This window comes from Labrus bergylta, chromosome 15 (assembly GCF_963930695.1).
Source record: "Labrus bergylta chromosome 15, fLabBer1.1, whole genome shotgun sequence".
Classification (NCBI taxonomy): domain Eukaryota; kingdom Metazoa; phylum Chordata; class Actinopteri; order Labriformes; family Labridae; genus Labrus; species Labrus bergylta.
Genome location: NC_089209.1, coordinates 13,311,789 through 13,336,590, shown reverse-complemented (window position 1 = coordinate 13,336,590; position 24,802 = coordinate 13,311,789). Strand labels below are relative to the sequence as shown.

The following is a 24,802-nucleotide window of genomic DNA, read 5'->3' as shown; positions in this document are numbered from 1 at the left end:
GTCGTCAACTTTCACAGTCTGCGTAGACCTCTGGCACAGTCTGTTGGCCTGTGCTGTGAGCACTGGACAAAAACACTCAAGCCACATTTACTATCTGTCATTTTGAAGGTCAATGGTTCTTTAACAAAAGGCACAACACAGAATAAAATGGAAGCAAAATACCATTATAATATAAAACGTTATAGGATATTAATATCCCCATAAGACAGCTTTCAGATGACTATTCAATTCCACATAACTACACTTTCCTGCCATACTGGTTTGTGTGTGCAGCAGTAATAGAAGAATGACATATGTTGAAAGTCTGAAAGTCTGAAAATTGAAAAACACATCACAAACACAATAATACTAGGTGTAATAAATACATTGGATGACCAGAAATTGGATTTTTATCATATTGGGGAAAAACTCCAGGGGCCATATTCAGAAAGTACTGAGGAGTTGCTCCTACTGATGGAATTCTAAGAATATTTCTCGATACATGACATTTTCTAAGAATTTCCCCTCAAAGTTAAGAGTAATCTGGGTAAAAATAAAAGAATCTTAGCCCTTAGGAGGGCTCCTAAGGTGAAAACATGTAAGGAGTAGTGACGAGACAATGGCAGAAAAACAGAGAGATTGTAGAAATATTCTCCGAACACTGAATAACAGTGCATTGGCCAAAGCTACAGATTGGATCATGCAGGGATCATGTTTGTGGTAGATTACTTTAGAGATGTCCACACAACAAAACAATATCGCTGAAAATGAAAGGGATCATGAGTCACGACATTAAGTTATTTGGCAAGTTTAAAAGTGCAGCAGTGATGACCTGATGAAGTGATCGTCTGTAGCAACTGTCAATCAGCAGGGTGACCATACAAACAATTATAGGGCTGTCACAGCCCCATATTAATGTCAATTAGATTAAATACTAAATAACCAGCAAGATGAATTAACATGAGTAAATAAATGTCACTATAAGCATGTGAAGAGGGCACTGCATGTGGGCATTTGATTTCTAAAACTTCTAGGCTATATCCTTTAAAATAAGGCTTATAATTTATTCACAGAGTGTTCACTAATCACAACATAAAATATTGTTCATATGATGAGGCTAACGGATTTTTACTGCCCTTCTATGAGCGAGAGAGAACTTTAGTTTATTTTTCTCTCTTTTTTGGGGAAAAAAAACAATCACAGCTTTTGAAAAATATTTCATACATAGCAACGAGGTCAACCACACCTGAAACGTTTCTGTCCCTTCCTTAGCCTTGAGAATCTTTCTTAATCATTCCTAACCAACGACTACTTACTAGAAATATTTAAGCTCTGTAAGCAGCTAAATTAAGCTAAGGTAAGATGCGTTAGGAGGTCTCTGTAAGTACTCTTAGAATGTTTTTGAATACAGGTAAGGGAGAACAGGAGGGAGAGCCGACTAAATAGTGTGTAGGTCTTGCTTTCTAGAAATTAACTGTCAGCCTTTTTTGAAATAGTGAGTGAAATAAAAACTGTAGAAAGCCTTGAATTCAACGCAAATTAGTAATGCTCATAAGTGCAACATGTATAAATGTTTTCAAACTATAAAAAACTTCTCTTTGTCCTGAACGGAATATATTTATTTTCAAGTGGGGCTGTATGAGGTTCTTGTTAACAATAAGTGTATCAGCCACAGGAGATGATGGCTAGCTCAGCCCCTTTATTGAAAAACCAGTGCTGGCACAGAAGCTCCAGACAGGGCCATTTGTACCACATCATTTAGCTAATTTTCAGAAAAATCGATTGCAATATAAGTGTATGCTATATAAACTAAGTTTTCAGTGCTTTACTTTGCTGTTAGCAAGCCACACAATGAAAGTGAACAGCAAATAAAAACAATGATAACATGTCTGATGAACAGCAGCAAACAGAACGTAATGAGCTGACATTGTCCTTGTGAACACTCACCTCTCTGTCCGCTCTCCACTCTGGAGGTTGAAAAGCAGCGAGGGGACGATCTTGTCCATGTGCTGAGGGTCCCAGATGTTGGCCTGCAGCTCATCATTCACAGTCTTCCTCACCACACCCTGCAGACCCTTGATACCTGCCATGCGTATCCTTGAAGTAACAGACACAGACATCCTTTGACTGACTCTATAAATGAATCATTATATTTAGAAAATGATATTTGTATCTTGTTTTAATCTGTATCCCTCATTATTTGGCAGTTGACTTTTAATATTGAAAAGCTTTATATAACTTTGTCTATTTTTAGTAGAAGGCAACAAAATTTAAAAAAGGATTTTTATTTGATCAAAAGGAAACATGACAAAAAAAGCAGTCCATGGGCAGCCGCTGTCTTAAAAAAAAAAAAGACTCCTTGAAATTCTCTAAAAAAAACAGCAGTTACTAAAATAAAAATCTGTCTCTGGTGCAAACGAACATCTATCAACTCACTTTGTGCGGATGTCAGGGTCCTCATAGCTGGAGTGGCACATCTCACTGAAGCGGGAAACAAAGAAGTCATAGCTGCGATGGTACGAAGGCGTATCCTCCTCTATGTTGGCAAACTTCACAAACTGAGAGGGAAAAAAGGAAATTTAATTAAAATTTCATGTCTAAACTCAAAAACTCCAGAGATTCCTACTAATTAGTCTGATCTCCGACAGCACACGTTGATTAAAAGTTTAATTCAGCTTGATTAAATACTCTTTAATAGAATAAACCTTAAATCCCCATGTTGAATATTTTCTCAATGAAAGTCAGCGACATAACAGCTCATTACGAGCGACAGTAACAGGGCTCCCCTACTGAGCCTCAAAATGTCACCATTTAAACACACTGACATTTAGCTTCACAACACCCTCCAATTAATAAATCATGATCTGTATTGCTTCAGAATCCAGAAAAAAAAAAGGCTGACACCTGTAGTGATAATTATATAGCATATATTCAGTTACATAAATTCTATTCTAAATTTCATTAAAAAAGCAGACGAGATGCGTGCAGTAAACCATAATACAACCAATGATAAAAAAACAGAATCTCAAACATCGAAAGACGCTCTATTTCCTGAGTGCAAAATGGATATTTGAAGTGGTGCTGAGATTTAATAATGTACCCTCAGGCAAATTAAATGAAGTGAAGCCATAAAAGCTCTTGTGAAGCTGCACCGCTAAATTGCTGCAGTAGTTGATATCTGGAAGCTGCCCAATATTACTGCCTGTGAGTCGAGGCAGCTTTAAGGCATCAATTTTTCACATCTGTCTCTGCTGAAACTGACCCTCTAAAGCTTTAAAAATGAGTATAAAACCTGAGGTGATGGAGAGCTGAGATTATGAATGTTTCTCTGTTGCAACCAAAGGGTGCATCATGAGAAACTAACCCCCTGTCCTTAGGTCTTTTTCTACCGCAGAGGCATCCATACATGTAACGACAAGCTGACAGAAAGACCAACTCAAGTCACTGATGTGTTGAAGAGCTGCCGAGTGTTAAGGAGGGTTCTGCAGCACAGAAAGGTTAAGGTCGGGGAAAAGTAGTGCAAGGCAACCTGGCCAAGCTTGAGTCATGTGTCTCTAATCCGCTCCTTTCTCCTCTCCCCCCCGACACTGATCTGCTTCGAATGAGCCCAACAGCTGACACTATGTAGAAAAGTTGCTTTGAGGATGTTGAACAGGAACACACAGCATTTGTTTGCATGGAAAACTAAAGCTAATTAATTTTTGCATGCGTGAGAAAGCCCAGGGTTTACTCTGTCCTGACAGCAACACAACTCCCAGTTTATATAAAAATGTTCATCTACATTTACAATAAAGTGAAAAGCTTTAAATTAGCATATACTGCACAAATCCGCAATGCGATTGAATTGTATGTGTGACTGGGTAAACACATGGCTTTGTAATTGTCCTACATAAACACCCGTGAGAGTGCGCGAGGGAGATTGATAACATGAAGATTATGAGCGGGAGGTTGACGTGTCTCGTCAATCTGTGTAGATGACTGCGGAGCTTTGCAGAGAGTTTGGTGTGCAGCTGATCTGATTTCTTTTATACGGCCTCTGCTGACCCGCCGCTGAAAGCTGCTCCCCACATCAGACGATACTCATCCCTCCCAATCCCTCTCTCTGAGCTCTAATATTCCTCAAATACTGAAGCAGTGTTCCTCTCAAGGTTAACATCTTTTTAATTTGCGCCAGCACATCAGGGAAGTAAATGGGCTCTGTCAATTTTTGATTGGATAATACCTCTAAATCCACTCAAATGGACAGAACGTGATGCGACAGAAAAGCTTAGAAACTGAGGCGCATTAGAAACACATTAGTGACCAAAGGTTTGAGGATGTTTTTTTTTGAGGATCCAGCTAAATGAATAAAAAACAACTAGGGGCCCTCGGTTTTTTATGACTCTTGTTACCAAAACTGTACAGCCAGGGAAAGTTTTAACTTATTAAATCATATTTACAACACAAAACCTTTTGTTTTGAGCTTCTGAATTAAACTGAAACTGATAATCCTTTGAAAGCTACCGTAAACAAATCTGAACAAAGCTTTTGATGCATATACTTTATACTCTCTTGCTCTTTTTTTCTCCTAGTATCATAGTATTAAAGTTCAACATTGAGAAAAACGCCAATCCAAAAGCAGGACTGAAGCCACTTGTTTATAACAAGCAGGGTTTACTCTGTGTACAAACACAACTAAAGGAATCTTCAAACTCTTCAAACTCACAGAATGGGTTCCTAGGATCTGCAGGCTGGGTTTGTCTGACTCCAATAGCTTGCGCACCATCTTAAGGAAACTCTCCACAAACAGGTTGATGCTCTGACAGTGGCAGGCCATCAGCAGCTGGTCCAGGGCTTCCATAGCTATGCACACATACCTGAGGAGTAGGGGGGGTGGGGGGGGATTAATGAAACATCTGAATAGCACTGTAATCTGGTTGGCAAATATGTCTGGATATCAAATGTGGCGAGTAAAATCAAGGCATTATATTCTGAATGTCTTGCTGCTCACAGCAACAGAAATCATAATGTGATCATCTCTGCCAGACAAACTCTGGAGAAGCGGTTATAGAACAGATTTCCGCAAGACTCTGCCAAGTGTAAATGTAATCTGTACAGGCTGTTTGCATCGGCGAGAACCCTCGCAGTGCAACCGAAGCATGAGTCATAAAAGACAACAACTTCTGTGACTTATAAAGTTGGTACAGATCGTACAGAAACATCACATCGACAACCTGACCCACCTGCCTCCCACTCCCGTCTAATGGCTACATTACACCAGCCCACAATACATTGTTTTTCATTACACAGAAAAAAAGTGTCAAGAAGACAAACAAACTGGGTGTAATGCATACCTTAAACATTATCCAGTTAGTATATGCCACATACTGTTTTGGAACGCTTAAGGGGGATCTTTACCATGAGAAATTATAGGCTTTAGAAATCATTGGACATAGTCTTAGTGACATCACCTATTGGTTTCTGTTTTCTGGTGGCAGCACTTTTCTAATTTCAAATAGCAAGATGGCTCAAATGTATTAGCTTGAATGCCTTAAATTAACTTTAAAGCGTTTAGGTAACTGTTTGGCTGAGAATGAATAAGATGTAAAATGTAAAATATAATATTCATTTGAGAATTTGTCAGTACAGAGACTGATTTAATGTTTTTTTTTTGATGAGTGGCGAGTGACAGGTGATGCTCACCCGTATCTGTGTCGGGCCACGTCCCTCGACAGTCTCTCAGACAGGTACGCTCCGATACGGTCGAGCTTCTCCGGAGCTGACAGGGCGTAAAATGTCAGCTTTTCCATGTTGGCCTTCACCAGACCATCCTTAGGGGGTGATGGACAAAGATAGAAAGAGAGAAGGGGAAAGAAGAACAAAGGAAAGTTTTAGGGTCTTATTTACATTTTTTAGAATAACAAGGAGTAATCTAACAGAAATGGAAATCAGTCACTGTCAGTTCAGAGAGATACACACAAGGCTGGTGTGTTTGCTTAACAAAGACAGAGCTGGTAAAGACTAACAAAAAGCTAGGTTTGCTTCAAATGAGAAAAAACCTAATTTACATTTAACTGACAGAGTAAATAGGTGACGGCAACTTAGGTTAGTATTCAAAGCTATTAACTTTAAAGCTAATGCAACAGTGAGTGTACTAAAGTGTGTCTTACCCCTCGAAACCCAAACTAAAAGGTGTTTGTAGATCACGAAGTTTCAGTCGCCTACTTTCCCCATTTGACCCATTTCAGCGCCCTTCAGCCAATCAGGAGGGAGGAAAGAGCTAAAAACATTTTCAAGTCCTTTGAGATCTAGTACATGGATCTCTACATTAAGAGGATAACCACAATATGCTGTTAAAGAAGCAGAAACTGTTTGCAAGCACTGCAGTTAGGTTTTGTTGAGACTGTACTTCGGTGGGTATGAGGACAGACAGACTGAACCCGAAGAACCCTCTACACAGTGATGCAGGGCACAGCGACTCTAAAAATACTAACTGTGAGAAACAGGAGAGTATCATTTATCATTTACAAAGAAACCCAGCAACAACAATCAAACAAGCTTTGTTTTTTTTTTCAATTTTCAAACAAGTCAAAATAGCCCAATTGTAGACAAGCCGGACTTCATGTTGTATAAACAAAAATATATAATTTATGTTTTTGATTGTTGGATCCTGCTTGCTTTATTCTCTAAACAGAATCAAAGTTTCGTTTGACTAGTGTGATTGCTCCAATCCGTGGCACGGTTGGAAGAGTGTTTGCTTTGCTCATGCACAAGCACAAGCAAAAGTACACAATGTGGGCATGAAGTACAATCCATTCTTGCCTCCATTATCGAGAAATCCTGGAGTGTTATGGAGTGTTAAATAAGCAAGAAAGGGTCTGTGCTGTTCTCCTATTGGTGGACGTGGACTCAACTGTACATCCTTTTTTTTTTTCCAGTCCACCTGTGTTGTAAACTAAACATGCTTTATAATTACAGAAAGCCATGCATGTGTTGTATTACGACATTATGTACAAAAGGTAACAGTGCTCAGGCCCGGTTAGTCCTGGAGAAGTGCAGGCCAGTGGGTGGATGGGGAAAGGGGGGGGGGGGGGGGGCTACAGTCGTAGCAACTGGGCCTTGAGTGAGTGCGCCCTATATATCTGACGGATCAACAATGGAAGCTGCAGTCCGCGTAGACATGCGCAGGATTAGAACAGCAAAGAGAAAGAAGTATCGCTTTGTGTTGCCAAGACAGAACAACTTGTCAACAACTTGCTAAAATCAGTTTGACCTTTTGTCATGGCCGTGTTAACACATTTCAAAGCATATCTTTTATATTCAACATCAGCAGCACAGGTATATTTGACATTTAATGGCTGTCTTATTTAATTAAATAGTTTCTTGTCCTCACTAATGAGCATACACTCAATAGAATGTCTTCCTGACACACCTAAAAAAATAGAGGCTTCCCTTATAATATTTGTTGCTTTTGTGCAATAAAAAATTGTGGCCTGTTGTTTGGAAGAGGTTGTCTCATCACATTATTGGGATGTTTTTGCAGTCAGCACAGGGCGACAGCTCTGCTTATGTCTGCTTCTCTAAAACATCTTGTGGGCAGAATCCATTATCGATCTCTCGACGGAGGATGGCTTCTGGCTATAAAACAACAGTTGAAAAGCTTATTTTTGTTTTTGTTCATTAAAGTAAATCACTTTGTGTCTCTGTAGACTCCCAGTGCATGCTTCCGTGGAGTAGATAAAAGAGAGTCTGAGACACTTTTTGAAAAATGTTCCCTGTTGATATAAGCTCCAATCATATCCTCCACAGTTTAAACTGGGAATGTACACTATTAAGGGAACATTTGGTGTGTGCAGGAGACACACACACACACACCTATTTTTTAGGCCCTTGGCACCAATTACCAGGGAAAAAGTAAATGTGCTGAAATAAAGTAAATGTGCACACACGCACACACGCACACACGCACGCACAGGATTTATTATTCCATACCATTACTTACAGTCTCGTCCACAGCAGTAAAGAGACAAACATAGAAACAACTTTTGGAAGCACCATGAGCAGGTGCCCCAACACACATAAACAAACTTTAAGCATGGAAATAAGGTCTGCATGTACTAGTGTGTCCTGTGTATTGCAGATTTGGCCAAAGATCTGACAGGTAAAGTGGGTTACTGCAGCAGCACAGAGACACATAAAAAAGTTTCAGCTCTTTTTTCTCAGCCCAAATTAATTCTCTTTATGCGTCATCTGTATCAGATCTCAGAGAAAACAGGAGCAAAGATGATGTCTTTGGTTTGACACAAACAGCTTTGAAGCAGATATATAGGTGGTACAAAGTTTGTTATCATCTCTACACCACTCTTCATCTCATCACAACACTGTGTTTATATTGACTTGCCTAGGCTACAACTCATTATTTCTCACGTCTCTTAAATGTTTTAAAATGTACACTCTTTTAATCCAAACAACGAAGAAAATATTTCATTTTGATGTGACAACAGCCTTATCATCATTTGAATAAGTGCTTTAGCAATATCCACAAAATCATACAGAAGACAGAGGAATAGTTTTCAAGTTTAGACAGAAGACACAAAGTATCAAGTTTCTCACCTCGGGGTCTTCTGGGAAGATGTTGTCTACCAGTCTCTTGTACCGAGGCCGGAGAGCCCCGCAACAACCGCAAACCCCTGAAGAAAACAAGGGATGAGGAGAGCGGCAGGAGGAAAAAAGAAAGAAAGAGAAACAGTCAATAAAACATATGCAGGAAAAAAAACATGTTTTTTTTCTCATCTATTCTTTTCTGTTATACTACTTCCCCTTCCTGTGCACAGAATAAAAAGGAACACTGTTTCAATAACAAAGTTTGTCCAGATTAAAATGTGAGTCAGAAAAAGATTTTCCTTGAGTAATGTTTAGTTTACAAGAAAAGTTCTCTAGGTGTGATGATGCACACAGTAAACAAAGAGAACTTTTTTTTTTAATGTGGTCAGCCTTGGTTACGTATTTAAAAAGTCTTATTAAGTGCATGAAACATATTCTAAAATAGAGCCTATACCTGGATCTGGAGACTTTTAAAAACTGAGAGCACAGTTAAAAATAATTATTAACACAAGCTGATGACTCAATTCATTGTGATACTTAACAGTCAATAACCTGTGACTTTCAATAAGACTGCTACCAATAATAACACAGCATACACCAACACTGGAGTAGGAGTAGAAATAGGAGTTATAAAAGTAGGTCACATCGAATATAGATTTTTTAAAAGTTTACTTCCCTGTAATAGCTGTTAAACCGACAACTTATTGTGTAATTCAATAAACACTGAATGAGCAGGTCTTAACAATAGTTTTGATGGACTCCTTTAAGGGCCTGGTTTAAGCTGCACACTTACAAATAAACACACATCATTCATTTGATTAGGTGCTTTGTTGATTGGCTGGCTGTGACAGGCAAAAAACAATTGGCTGGGTGTACAGAGAAAAAGAGGATTTTCTGGCACAAACTTCACCAACTGACAAGATGCATGACGAATGAAAGGCTTAGAAGAGGTCAAAATGCTCCAGCAACACTTGTAGTAAGAAGATCAACTTTATTAACGATTTAGACCGACGCGTTTTCGGCTCGTGGCCTTCATCAGGGTCATCAAGAAACAGATTAACAAACATCATTTAAATAGGGTAGGCGACACCCTGCAGGAGTTCAAAAGTTACCAAATGCTGCATTGATTTCACTAGTGTCAGAACTGAAGTGATGCCTCCACTCATACCACTAAGTCGAAGCTAAACAAATTGAGATTTTTTCTTGTAAAATAAGCTTGATTAAGTGAATGTAATTATGTATTTATTGAAAGCCTGATGTGGGAAGAATTCGATCAAAGACAAATACTGTACAGTCAAAACAACGAGCCTCACTGATAATATGAAACAAAAAACACATTCTCTCAGCAAGTGAAATCAAGATAGCCTTGAATAGAAAACTGCACGGTCCAGAACAGTGATTTTTTTTATTTATTTACAAGACTAGCAAGCATTGAAGCGAGAGAGAGAGAAAGAGAGAGAGAGAGAGAGAGAGATGGACTCTGATTGGTTGAGGGAATTCAGCAGTGGTGAGTCATAAGGGGAACTTGGGAAAAGAAGAAAAGAAGGAGAAACAGGAAGGAAGGGATAACCTCCAAAAATCCCAAATAAATCCTTTAACCCTTCCTGCAGCTCTACATAACAATTATCTTCTTCCTGCTCACATCAAACAAGGATGAGTTTGGGTGGGGGGGGGGGGGGGGGGGGGGGGGGCAAAAGTAGGTCATTGTGCTGTAAGCACTGCAGTCAAGTTTAATGAAGAATGAAATGACATGACACTCCAACAAATGTTACACAAAAGCAAAACAATCTGTAAGGGAACAGCTTTTCTTCTGTCCTTGCGTCCCTCCTAATGTCATTTTCTTTCCTGATACTCTCCCAAAGGAAAAATGTTTCATTATTCATTGTTTTACTTCGCTGTTGCACAGATTGCAGCCTTGTTTTTTTGCTGAACTGTCCAATTGCCTTACCCTACCTCCCTTTACATTTATTGTAGCCAACATACAGTAGATTCACACTAAATCTTTCTAATGCAACACCAGTGTGTAAGAGATGTAATGTAAGAGAACTGGAACCAACACAAACAGGCGACAGCTACATGCCACGTGCCTTGTGATTACCACTGTTCCAACAATGACACCAAGCCTCCTACAGAGAGCCAGGTTGCCCCAGCCAGGCTATCAAGTTTGATTACATGTCCCAAAAAATAATCACAAATTTAATTTTCTCAGGCAATCAGCTGCCAAGTGCCACCCTCACAAACGCAAATGGGCAAATTGAGGCTACACTTTGCGAGACACATAAACAAGAATCTTGTGCTGACAAAACTGATTCTCAAGTGATAAACAGCCATAAAATGGAAAGCTGCTAAGGATGATGAGTAACTGCACTACAAGACCCCAAACAAAAGACTGCAACTTACAACCATAAGTATCAAGTCATCTGTCGACAACTCTCTTCATTAATCTTTAAATCTTCAAGTCGATTCAATGTCAGAAATAAGTCCTTCCAAAACGTACAGATCTCGAGTCCTTTCACTTTCAGAAAGAGTTATAAAAAGAGGGGACACTTGTTTTTTTAAGGCACTTTTGCTTAAAAAATAACTTATTCAAACTTTGGAGGCTGGCTCCAAAAGCCCCATACAGCCGTTATAATGCCCATTTTGACAGCAGAAATAAACGTGTTCATTGCCTGGTTCAAAAAATTATTTCAGTCCAAATAGATCACAAAGTTTTCCTTTTATGAAGGATAAGAATCTTGCATAATTAGGGGCGTGACTGATATGACTAGAAGCAGGAACATTGTAGAGGTTTCCTAGGAGGCTTAAGACCTCTTTGCCTGCTGCTAGGTTTAATGAAAATACTGTTGAGACAACATTTTAAATGTGACATCCATTATGAAATCAGAGTAAAGAGACTAAATAAGCAATGTAAACCTGCTCACTTAATTTCTATTCCATGAGCATGTTAGTCAAGAGCAAACATAAAGGCCAAGTCAGAACAATGCAGCTAAACGGTAACACTATAGCATTATTGGAAATTCTCAGTTCAAATTTAGGCCCTGGTCATTTTCCTCCTGTGCTGGCTCAAACCTCTTTGGGAATGGCAAAAGATTGTCTATGGAGGAAAAACCCAGCTCTAAAAGAGAGTCCCGAGTATCATTTGGTCTGAACACAACAAATGTGAGCAAAAACATATGTACTCAAAACAGAGGACAATAAGGCTTTTAGATCAGATTTGTACAGTTTAGGTACTTGTTGAATCTTTATACCAAAGCAATGAGTCTTGAACAAGCTTTTGGGGGGTCACTGTCCTGTCCAAGAGCACAAACAGGTAGGCAGGAGGAGTTGAGTATTGACAAAAACTCTCTCGTGGGATGCATTCCTATATTCAACAGCTTTCTGGTTTGCAGTCATAGAGCTACACCTGGGAGGAGGACGCTCAGCCAATGCAGGATGTCTTTGAAAAGCCTTTTAGTGAAAGGCATCTTTAGTGTTTAAACCACTTAAAGGCCCGTGTGTTTCCAAGCCTCTCTCTGCTCTCTTAAAACTTGTGTTGAAGTCCACAGCAGGAGCTCTGCTGGAGCGCAGGCTTATCTCTGAGAGCTGTGTGTCTATTCATAGTGCTGCTCCTCCATCACTTCAAACACAAATGAGACCTCTGCACCCCTCTTTTCCCTCCCCTCCTTTTATCCCTCTGTCCCTTCCTTCTGCAACCATCCAACCTCCCTCCTCCACCTTTTCTCATCCTTGCTGTACTGGCCTGGGGCCTGCGTGTAGGACTCGCCAATGAGTTAATGAAAATGAAGCAGCGGGGTCCCATGTGTGGAGAGGAAAAAAAAAAAAGGTGGAGGACAAAGAGTGATAGGGACACAGGCGGAAAAAGAGACAGAGATGGTAGTGTGATGGGGGAGGTGGACTATGATGCACATAGTGAGTCATAGATTAGTGCTACTTATTGCATCTTCTCTGTCCAGCACAAATCTGTCCTGTCCTCTCTGTCGCCAGAAGAGGGAGGAGATTTTTTTGGGAAGGGGAAGAGAGATATAAACAGGAAAAGTTGTTTTTAAAGAAAAAGCAGTGGCAAAAACCTAATAGCTCAGGGGGTATACTCATTTATATATACTTCCATCGTGCCTCAAAAAGGTTCTGCAATACCATGTTTGTGTTGGGAATTGCTCCAGCTGCCTCAACAATAAAAGAGCTGTATTGTGTCTCTAGTGTTGGCAATGATGGGTTAGTGTGAAAAAAGCTAACTGAGAGCATCCAGGTAGGTGTACAAGAAGAATTTAGATGACAGCGGTGAAAAAGCACACACAGGGGGTCTCACGACATCCACCCACTCTGCATGGCAAGCTGACAACACATTTAGGGGCTGCACAGCCAGCTCATGCAGCAACATAAATAAACCCACACACAAGCATGCTTGTGCACATGCACAGAGGAGCATGAAACAGAGGAACAACAAATTATAGGTTGTTGGTAGACACTACAGAAAAGGCAGCCATCTCTACTGGAGTTTTGGAACTTTGCCCTGTGTAATTTCTCATTTTATTGTTTGGATGCAATGCTACACCTAGCTGCAAAATCAACATAGATGAATATGTGAACATCTCTGGAAACACCACAGCCAATCACAATGCTTTTTTTTTTTTTAAATCCATGTACCAGTGGTTTGGTAAATAAACAGATTACACTCTCCATTTCCCTCACAATGTTGGCTTGTCATTTTTACTTTGGGGTGAGGGAGAAAGAATTAGAGGGAAGGGACAAAACTGCATGCAGCAGCCGATAGCCTAGTTTGGTCGCGCCCTATGTACATAGGATATCATCCTTTAAAATGGGTGTCCCTGATTTAGATTTGACCCGCAGCTCCTTTCCCACTCTTTCCCTGGTTTTCTACTAGGGCTGCACGATTTCTTCCTGAGTATTTAGGTCATGATTCTCTCACACGATTATTTTGTTTTCTTTTACTAAACATTTCATGAACTCAAATTAAAAACACACAAATCTAAGGCCTGGTTAATGAATTAAATGTGTGTTTTGCTTTACGATGTGTAAGTAGAGTGAGCAAATAAGAGAACACAAGATTTTTTCTGAATGCATAGGGAAATACAGCAGTAGCCATCATTAAAAAATGACATTGCACGTGTGCATGAATCGAGATCCTGTGTTTTTTTTATGATTTTTATGCAGCCGTATTTCCTACTGTCCTATTAAATGAAGACATCAAAGCCCAAACATATATCTAAAATAAGAAGTGAGAAATAAAGGTGCGAACAAAATAGCAAAGCTTTAAAATAAATATTTGTGTATGAAAGCATTTCAAAATATCCTAAACGCACTTTCAAACATGCTAAAGTGTTGATGAAGAGTACTGCTCTGTATTACCACTTGACAACTACACAACACAAACGCCTGTGATATCATCAGAGACATAGCATATTATATAATGGAATAAACTAGGATAACTAATTACACATACACACACAAAACAAGTGTGTGACAAGTAGCCCATTGCTTCTTGCAGTGTCATATCTGCACCTGCTGTCCAAAGCTGCTCTGTTGTACCCACAGTCACGTGGCTGACAAGAAGGAGTAAATATAGTCCTGTCTCCCTGCAAGGAGAGTATTAAATACACTTTGGAGATGTGTGCTTGAGTGTTAGTATATTTGAGTGGTTGTGTCTGCAGGCATAACCTTTAATACACACTTAGACCTCACCTTCACCTGAGGTCATGCAAAGCATTGGTTTCACAGTCTGCACTTAGAAGAACATACAAACACCCAAAAGCAAACACATGCTGATAGAACTGCACAAAATACATGACAATTTTCAGGATGGATACCAAGCATGTTGTCCTTCAGGGGTGTCATTACATAAGGGGGGGTGGGGAGGGGGGGGGGGGGTGTGTGTGCATACCAAGCCTTGCTATTTTCACATCAGCCAAACAAGGAAGGATGAAACATCTTTAAACGGTTGTTTCTCGCATTTAAATGCAAAGACACACAGCAGAGTTGGAAACACGCAGAGCGAACAAGACCAGGGGAATGGAGAGTGTAAGCAAATAACGAATTATGAGGAAGGCTGATTCAACGGCCGACCAATATGCACAGAAGCTGCCACTGAATGAGCCAAAGAGAGGAGGAGAGTAAAGAAGAGAAGAGGCTTATCGCATTACGAAAAGCTGAAGAGTAAGAAATATTTTCAGCACCGAGGAGTGCATGACAGCTGTTCAAATTTGTTGCACATATAACGACAACTTGACTCTATCTCCCACTTGTCTTCTGAGGAGCCATATCTATTCAGTGTCTTAAGGCTTTTTACAAACAAACATACAGTGCACACACCTTGCAGAGACATACATACATCTTTTTTAGCCATCAATCCACATGTTATATCTAACATTCAAAGCACACACTTGATCCGATGGGAGTGGTTGCTTTAATGCGGCCAAAATATGGATGAACAGACCCAGCTGCCTTCAAATCTCATGACACAAGGCAGATGCGACACACTGCGAAGACTAGTCAAACAGGCACTGAAACTGAGCTATGAGGGACTCAAACCCAAAGCACATATTCTATACAGAAACTCAACAAGCGCTTGCCTCTACTTCGATAGTTCATTAGCCCTCAAACCAAAGATTTTTCCATCAATAGTCCAAACCCAAAGCAAAGATAGCATCATTTGTAATTAGCCCTAATCATTGAACCAAATATCAACATGTCCCAGTAACACCAGAGTAAAAAAGACAATAACATTAAAGGTGTTTTCTCGAGATCTGAAAACCTAAGCGAAAATATCCAAATTATTTTTTTTAAGGAAGCAGGAATTTAAATATACAAATTTAGACTCTGCACAGTAAGCTTCACGACCTCTCGGAGTTAACAGTTGGCTAGATGTTATAAGTGCAGAGAACGCTTAAATGGTAGCATGTAAAATCTAACAGAAGGAAACAGTCTGTGTTCGAAGTGTTGGACTAAATTACCAAAGAAAAACATCTTCAAAGCAGGTCATCCATGTTAGTGAATCAAATTCAGCTGACAAGTATCCTTTCAAGAGTCCATGTTCCCATAACGTGATGATAGGAGATCCAACACTAGTGACAGCAGGAGACTACTACATGAGAGCTAAAAGCAAAGATGTTTGTAGAATGCAGGAAAACTGGCTGAACGCTGCATGTTTGACATAACTAGCATGCTTACACAGCCTAAACATACACACACACACACAAAAATACACAAACAGAGTGACGGTTTTTCTTACCGTACATCACTCCTGGTGTTGGAGTCCCTCACTACAGACGTTTTTGTTTCCTAAGTGCAGCTTCAGTCTCTTAAACAGACAAACTGCTGTGCCAAGAGGCACTGGAAGCAGACACAAATACACACAGTCACACCACTCTCTCTGGCATGGATGCCTGCACGTGTGCTTGGAGCTAAAATGCGCACCGTGATTGGTGCAGAGCCTGGCTTGATGCAATGAATTACACACACTCTCCAATGCTGTGCAGACACACACACACGAACAGGCATGTACACACGCGCACAAAAAGGGGGCTGAGAAAGGGAAGGTAAACGTCAGAGAGAAGCGTGCTGTGATGACCTTGGATTTTCCCGTTCGTCTTCTGCAACAGTGCTCCTCCTCAAGGGAGCACTGCAGCGTTCACATGCAGGCAGCTCACATACAAACACGCAACACAACCTTCTTTCTAATCATTTCTCTCAGTGGCAGAGAAGGAAGCAGGGGGAGTGAGAGAGAATAATACAGAAATGTGCACCAAGGGGATAGAAAGGGAGAAGACCTCCCACCCACGCAATCTCCTCTTCTCCCTCTCTCTCCACCCCCTGCCAGCATCACTCTCTCCCTCCTCTCCGTCATTAATCTTCCCTTGCCTGCTGCTTTACTGACTGACAGTTTTTCCTTCCATGCTTATGCAACTTCCTTCAATATTTTCAAGTCTTAAACTCAATTCCACTTTTTTTTCCCCCTTTCTTTGTTTTTTTTAGGGTTAGATTGATTTTAATCAGCTACTTTTGTATGCAAATAATTTTTAGAAAATGTGTTTATATTACTATATGCACTTGTTTACTTGTATTTTCAAAGGCTGAAAAAAATAGAAACATCACACACAACCAAAAATGTGAAAAATGAAATGTGATTTTAAGCTCTAATAGAAAGTCTTCAAGTTCAATCCTGATGTTGCTGCAGCATCCCTCTTATTCAGTATAAGGTGCTTGAAAATGATTGTTTGACAACACAGCTATTCTGGCTGACATTTTGCATTATTTCAAACATCAGTTATACATTTACACTTTACTTATCTTCCCCTATCAGCATTATCTATATAATGTGTTTTATTTTATTTTTTTATTTTATTTATTTTTTTTGGGGGAAGGCTTTTTTCCCTAAATAAGTTAGGATATATAAAGAGAGACTGAAAATATAGGGATCAGGGGTACAGGGAAATCTTGATATTGATTATTTCCGTTGCAATGACGCCCCACTCCAGTGGGGGCACTGTGGATTGCAACCGTACTGCCGCATACTGTACTTTAATGTTTTATTCTTTGTTTATCAAAGAATAATGCAACGATAAAATACATTTTTGAGTCAGTTTGTTCGAAACTTATACAAATAATAGACACATTACTATTTAACAAATATCAGAAGGTATTGTGATTAGTTATCTGGGTATTTCTGTCATCTATGCATATAATTAAATCGATATCGAAGCATATTGATTAATATCAAATCGAATTGTTGACCCTAGGAATTGAAATGTAATTGAATCGTGAGGTTGTGTATGATAGCCGTCTGATAGGGAGGAGAGAGTGGGGGAAGATATGCAGCAAAGGGCCGAGGTCAGATTCAAACCCACGGCCACTGCGACAATGACTACAGCCTCTGTACATGGGGCGTGCAGCATAACCACCAAGTAATCTGGGGCCCCTACCTATCAGCATTTTACTCCAAGAGTTTTTGGAAACACATCAGATAGTGCCAGCATACACTGCGAAAGGAACCAAAGATCCATTATAAATCAAGGTTGTGCAATTACCAAAAGTGCTTTGTTCAAACTGATTGCATAAGGGGAGGAGAGTGGACTTCATCAGAAGTGTTTTACAGAGTTAAAGATGCAGTTGTTTTCAGCTAAATTCTAATAATACAAGATCAAGAAATAGCTGTGCTTCTTCGGGTTGGATATTTAAACTGATTGATGCTATTATCCACTGATTTTCACACCAACTGAAAACTCTTTTGTGAGAAAATCCTCCATATATTCACTAAGAATCTGCTTCTTTTACTTGGTTTAGTAACAATCGCCTTTTGTGATATCAGTGCTTGAACAATCCACAATCAAGCTTTGTGTTCCTCGCTCTACCATAGCACCAACTCTGTTTGGGATGATCAGCAGAACTCCCTGTGAAGCTATAAGCCTCTTCTTTCTGATAGATGAACACATTCCAATCTAACAAAGTTAATTTATTAATGTAAGAATATGATATGGATATGTCCCTTTCAATCAACAATGTTCTGCAGAAAACGCCTCCATGTACCAATCAAAGCCAATTCTCCTTTTGATCATGGAGTACTCGAGTGCCTCTACAAACTCCTCTACAAACTGTGAAATAAGCTGAATCAATTGTATTGAATAGGAGACAGCTCATAGAGAGTCAAATCTCAGTGTGAAACTGAGCAGGAGCGAACAGAGAACAGAAGAGATGCTGTTGTCACTTACCCTTGCTAATGCGATGGTCCAAAAGAGTACGACAGTCCAGTGCCAGCCTCTGAGAGGCCGGGACATCAGGCGCTGGTAAGGGCATGGCGGGCAAATATACACACAACAGCCAACAGCCACACACTCAAACGCAAACTACTTCTTTCAAAGACACAGAAAACCTCGGAACCAAAGCCAAAAAATGCATGAAACACAGTCAAGAGGCAGATTTCACCTGTAAATTTTTGCTAACAACTATTTTAAAAACTGGCCAATTTAGCCTTCCAACACTCAAAAGATGAAAAACTAAAGGTTCACAATTGACAATATTTACAGCTCACATGCATCCACAGCTGCCCAGTTTGCCTGCAATACATATACTTGTGCAAAAGTACACTTTGCTCAAGTCAAGCCTGAAAACAAAATAAAACAAAAACTCTTGAAGTACTTAAACAAGTCACAATTCACTAAGAGTCCCTGCTACAAACCAACTGGCATGTCCCTGTCTTGGAGCTTTATATCATACAGAAATGATCCTATTAAACAAGTGATTAGCAATAATTCCTCCAATAGAAGCTCTGCCCTCTGTGTGCGTCTCTCTCGGAAGTAAATGTCTAAGTGGCACAATGAAACTCCCTATCCATCCAAAGTCTCTGTCTGGGCAAGAGAGAGAGAGAGAGAGAGAGAGAGGAGGTGAGAGAGGCAGGGAGAGAGGGGCATCGTGGGACAAATATTCAGTCAGTGGGTTTGAGGTTCAAGGAATGTGGCCGTCAGCAGATGCCAACACGGGGAAAACGTCTGGTAGGTGATTATTGCAAATTCATACACAGAATATTCACATCACACACACTTACAGTGCACACACACTGAGACACAAAACACTTTCTAAGGAAGCGAGGAGTTGCAGAGAGGATTTGGTTCAGACAGTTTCTAAAACGAATCCAAATTCCACAATTAATCCCTTTTTTTTATATGTATATATTGTCCTGGTTTTAAGAACATCTTAACCATAACTTCAGACATTTAACAGGTGCAAATGTGGGGTGTTGCCCACCTGTCATGTTGGATGCTATTCACAAGGCGGCGCTGCTGTTCCAGGTTCACAGGAGCAGGGACACACCGTCGGCACTTCAGCGCGGAAAAGAGGTTCTTCAACGGGGGCTCTGCGAATCAGGAAAACCGCTGGATTGTGTTCGGCCTGTAAAAGTTAAGAGCGCTAAATTAGCCAATGAGCTAATGAACATTGCAGGTATTTCTACACGTGTGAACCTATGAAAATAAGTCAAAACCCGGCGTCACCCGCTGACAAAACCAGTAGCAAGCGAATAGAGCAATTTAACATGTCATTACCCACATGGCAATACAAACTCTAAGTCAAAAGAAGCAAGTGAATTAATGTTAGCAATGCTAGCTTCCTCATTTTTTAAATTTATTATTATTAATTTATATGTATTATTATTCAACTGGTTTCGATAAGGTTTAAACAAATACCTCGGGTTATTAAATCAAATATGCTACGATAATAAATATTTCCCACAGCTAGTATACAAGCTAAGCATGCTACCGCTGGCGAGCTAACCTGTTTGTTTAAGGGAAATCTCTGCCTGTGTTTTTCCTGGACAGCGTACAATTAGTGTCAACGCCCATTTTCACTTACCACGAAAAAAACATAGTGAAGAATCCTTTAAACGTGCCGCATAATGAACGTTAACGTCAGAACAATTTGTCTAAAGTTCAGCTATGCCAGGACAACATAGAGGTAGCTTCAGTGTGCCCGCAGACCAGCTGTAATGATGAGATCTGTGACAGTGTCTGCTTCTCATGTTATCACACATCAAGTCCAGTCATGGATCATGTAGTCATGTTGTTGTCTGAATAAATATAGGAAAGACTACCACTAAAATACTAGATGTTGACCAGATAATGTTATATCTAACAATATATATATATATATATATATATATATATATATATATTTTTTTTTTTTTTTATATTTTGTACATTCAAATAATTCTTTTTTTATTTTTACATTATATTCTATTTTACTGGACCCTGAACACCCTGGACACTTTACACACTGACACTTTACACTGTTTACATAACTCTATATTTTATATTTTGTACATTCAAATACTTCTTTTTTTAATTTTTTACATTGTATTCTATTTTACTGGACCTTGGACAATTTACACACTGACACTTTACACTGTTTATATTACTCTATATTTTATATTTTGTACATTCAAATAATTTTTATTTTTTATTTTTACATTATATTCTATTTTACTGGACCCTGGACACCCTGGACACTTTACACATTGACACTTTACACTGTTTACATTACTCTATATTTTATATTTTGTACATTCAAATAATTTTTATTTTTTATTTTTACATTATATTCTATTTTACTGGACCTTGGACACTTTACACACTGACACTTTACACTGTTTATATTACTCTGTATTTTATATTTTGTACATTCAAATAATTTTTATTTTTTATTTTTACATTATGTTCTATTTTACTGGACCCTGGACACCCTGGACACTTTACACACTGACATGTTACACTGTTTACATTACTCTATATTTTATATTTTGTACATTCAAATAATTCTTTTTTTATTTTTTACATTATATTCTATTTTACTGTATATATGTGTATTAGTAATTTGAGTGTTTATTGCATGGCCTTGCGGAACAGCCCTTACATTTCACTGCACATCTGTATGAGCATGTGACAAATAAAAATCTTGAATCTAATGGTTTAATTAAAGCAGTATGAGTGATAGTGCACTTTACAAACTATTTTAAAAAAAATCTCCTGTGTTCAATGTTATTTTAACTAACTTTATTATATAACAGTTGTTTGGTTGATCATGATTATTTTTGCGTTAAATTAGAAAGTGTGTAAAGGCAACAAACATTTTAAATTTACGAGATGTGACGTTAATTTCTAAACAACGAAAAGTGTTTGTTTCATTGATGTGTTATTTATGCTCATATCTTAACTCCTCTTATGTTTTAACTTGGTAATTTCTTATCTTACTTACTTTGTCTATTTATGTTTCATATTTATATTTACTTTTTATTTTTATTAATATTATAGTTTTGGGTTTTTTGATCCTTTAACCACTTGTTTCTATTTCTTTTACTGCTCTTACCTTCTTCTTGCTGTTATCTTTTTATGTTATTTCAGCTCTTTTAGTTTCTTACATATTTTTAAATCTTTGGTTCCTCTTGGTCTCAGCTCGTGTTGTTGGGTTCTTGTGTTGCCTGGGTTCTTATCATGGTTCTTGTGATGGTCGGGTTATATATGTCTGTTGGGTACTGTGCACTTTTGGGTTCTTTTCTGTTGAATTGTATTTAATTATTTTTAGTATTTTGCATTTGTTATGTTCTTGCTGTTGTTAATGTTCTTCTGTGTTTGGTTTAGTTTGCTTTGTTCTTGTTTGTCAAAGCACTTTGTAAACCTGTGTTTTTAAAAGGTGCTATATAAATAAAGTTATTATTATTATTATTATAATGTTGTGTTGGTAATGTATTGCTTTCAGGGCAATTTCACTCACAGCTTGTGTATTTATTCATAAAGTATTATTAATCGGCCTATATTTGTTCCCCCTGCAGCATCGCTTATTTGGGTCAAGGGCATAACATGTTATCCTGTTAATAGTCTATTCTCATTTAATTTAATGTACTATATGTCCTATTTTATGCTGAATCAAACATATAGAATAGTCATAGACACATTAATTGCAACCCACATATCAGATTAGTTCAGCGATGCAAAATAAATGACTATGATAAAGGGGAGTATATAAGTATCATGCAACAATATAACCTATATATTTTTTTGCATAAGTATTCTTTAGCCTATATTTACGGATGGAACTTTATTGTTGTTGTATAGTTTTTTTTCTACCAGTAGGTGGCAGCAGTGAGTCTGGAAAGTCCGTATGGTAAACTGATAGAAGATTTTAAGCAAAATTGTGTGCCATTCTGAGAGATAATCATTAAAGACAGTTTCTTAGCAAAGAAAAACTTTCAAGGGAAGCATTTAATGATTGGTTTAAATGCCAAGTCACGTTAACTCAACCACATTGTTGAATTCAAATGCTAAATCAACAATATTTAAATGTTTGAGCACAATAGCTGCCTTGATTAGCATCTTTGTTACACTTGACCCTTACTGACCTGTGTTCGTGTTCACTTTAAATAGTTTCATGTGGTTGCCACAACAAAAGCTGGCAGACTGTCATAGTCCTACTGCAGACTGACATACCATACACACCACAGACAGAAATAGATCTCTGTGTCTGCCATAAGTGAAATGTTTGAAGAGCACGTAGGCCACAAGGTCAGTATTGCTGTTGGTTTTGGCTTGAGTGCATACAAGAATCAGCTGATGAGTGGACAGCCGAAGAGGTTAGCCTTAATACTAATTAGCTTCTGGGGTTTTGCCCTCGGCAGACTAATTCATCCTAACTACTCCCTCAGGTGGACAACAGTTCAAACTCAGAATGGAGACACTTAATAAAATTACAGATTGCATGTGATGGCGAAATGACAGACAGACGTTCATTCCCAGGCATTCGCTTAATTTGCTTTTAATGAACAAAAAGGCAATCAGAATTTGATAGCCTGTGTTATTTACTCATCCTCTCCCATGGCTTTTAACAGTGGTATCTCATTAAATGTACTCAAAGGTGCTTTATTCCATGCTTGCCAAGTGTCAGTGAGCTATGCTGATGTGGTGGCAGTAATAGTAGATCTAATTGCCTTAGACCTGGCCACTATTTTTAGATGCTCACTAATCAGCAAGAAAGGTCTGAGCCGTAGTCACGGTTGCACATATGGGAACTCATGAGATCAGCTTTACAAGCCCTGTGCTCTGCCTGGACACAATTAGCAAAGCACGTCTCAAAACATTAAACCAGCTTACGACCAAAGGAAGCGTAGGCCTGCTGACGCTTTCAGCCCAGTGTTCATCATAAACAATACCTAGGTCTGTGTCTGTTCTTCTCGCTATTTCTGTTGTTGGTCTGTGTCTTATTTTTTGCGTGGTTGATGAGAACCGCACCTTTTAATAAAAAGCTGAAGACCCAGCTCTTTCATAGGATAGGATAGGATAGGATAATATTTTATTGATCCCCAGAGGGGAAATTCGGGCGTTACGGCAGCACAGACAAGAAAGCTCAAATACACATTAAACAGAATAGATAAGATAAGTAAAAATACAAATAAAAACAGGGGGTATATACAAGAACAAAATTAATGATGAAGTTAACTGGGGGGAATTGAGAATTGATGAACACTTCATGAACACTTGTGCACTTAATGATATTGATGATGGCGACATTGATGATGATGATGATGGTTTTGTTTGTTAATGACAATGACGATATCTATAGTTTTGATGCTGATTATAACGCTGTCAGTGTTTTGCTTTGCCTCTGTGCCTTTCAGCCCCTGTGTGTCTGATCAGACTTAAAGCTGTTTGTTTTCAATTACTGACGTTGGTTCCTCCTATCGAGATCCTTTCTTGTGTGACTTGCTCTCTGATGGACGTCCCTTTGGATAAAATCGTCCATTTAATGAAAGTTAGAATTGTAGGGGACTACAATTTTTCTTGTTAAAGTACATCATATTTTTTATAAACATATGATTCTTAACTGTATCTGGACTAGTTTAATAGCTTAGTATAACTTGTTGAAAGAATATCAACATGAACAAACAACTAAGTGTGACAGCAAATTTAAGTTCATTCTATAATGCTTCTAGAAAACAATACAGACATGACAACAACAGCCTGAGAAAGCAAAAACAACTCTAAGTCCACATGAGAAGTTATCATCACTTTGCTTCCTCATTTTTTTTTCTCAAGAGGTAAGATAAAAGATGGTTTACATAACTTTACTTTAACAAGTTAGAGTTTGTATATATTACAGAGAAATTCCATCATTAAAAAGACTGTAATGCTTTGCAGCTTCTTTCTATGGCTTGATCAGTGGTGATTCTAGATCCTGTCGGGGCCCCAGGCAAAAATAAATTGGGGGGCCCTCCAACCAGTGTTCATCACCATCATGTCTGCCAGCCGACGCTTCCTTCCTCCTCCAGTTTTTTCCTGTTTCTTTTTCTCTACCATAGACAGCAAAGTCCTCTTTGATTTTCTTCGGTGACAGTCATTGACAAACTTTGGTTTTCATGGCAATAAATGCACGTGACGAATAGCAGGGCAACGAGAGGGAGTGCTGTCAGATGGGGGGGGGGGGGGGGGGGCCCTTAGGGAGGTTTCCTACTGTCACTGCGAAATTTGCACATTTTGGGCCACTGCTTTGGTTTAAGTTTGTGAGCCCTCTGGGGGCCCCCTACTGGTCTGGGGACTTGTAGGCTTTTTAGGCAATGCTTCTTACTGTTCAACCATATGTCTCTTTTTGCAACTAAAAGCATTGATCATGATGTAACCGCATAAACCCCAGCTCTCAAAACCCATGGCTGATGTGGCCAAAGGATGGGAGCATTGCATTCATATTTCCA

General features: G+C 38.9%; 1 protein-coding gene across 5 annotated transcripts in view; it reads right to left on the bottom strand.

Annotated features, from left to right (window-relative positions):
- The window catches only part of LOC109994188 (protein EFR3 homolog B), a 31,635-nt gene extending 11,553 nt beyond the window's left edge, over nt 1-20,082 (bottom strand). Inside the window, exons 1-7 of one of the 5 annotated variants that reach the window (XM_065963765.1) lie at nt 19,921-20,082; nt 19,318-19,461; nt 8,572-8,648; nt 5,662-5,789; nt 4,685-4,835; nt 2,416-2,537; nt 1,927-2,076 (exon numbers count right to left, since the gene is read on the bottom strand). In XM_065963765.1, coding sequence (XP_065819837.1) covers nt 1,927-2,076; nt 2,416-2,537; nt 4,685-4,835; nt 5,662-5,789; nt 8,572-8,648; nt 19,318-19,324 — 635 coding nt within the window. In that variant the 5' untranslated portion in view covers nt 19,325-19,461; nt 19,921-20,082. Of the gene's footprint in view, nt 1-1,926; nt 2,077-2,415; nt 2,538-4,684; nt 4,836-5,661; nt 5,790-8,571; nt 8,649-15,530; nt 15,662-15,808; nt 16,284-18,284; nt 18,865-19,317; nt 19,462-19,754; nt 19,828-19,920 lie in introns of those variants that run through there. The other 4 variants (XM_065963766.1, XM_020647407.3, XM_065963767.1 and 1 more) reach the window with 4 other exon arrangements.
- Between the last annotated feature and the right edge of the window lie 4,720 nt (nt 20,083-24,802).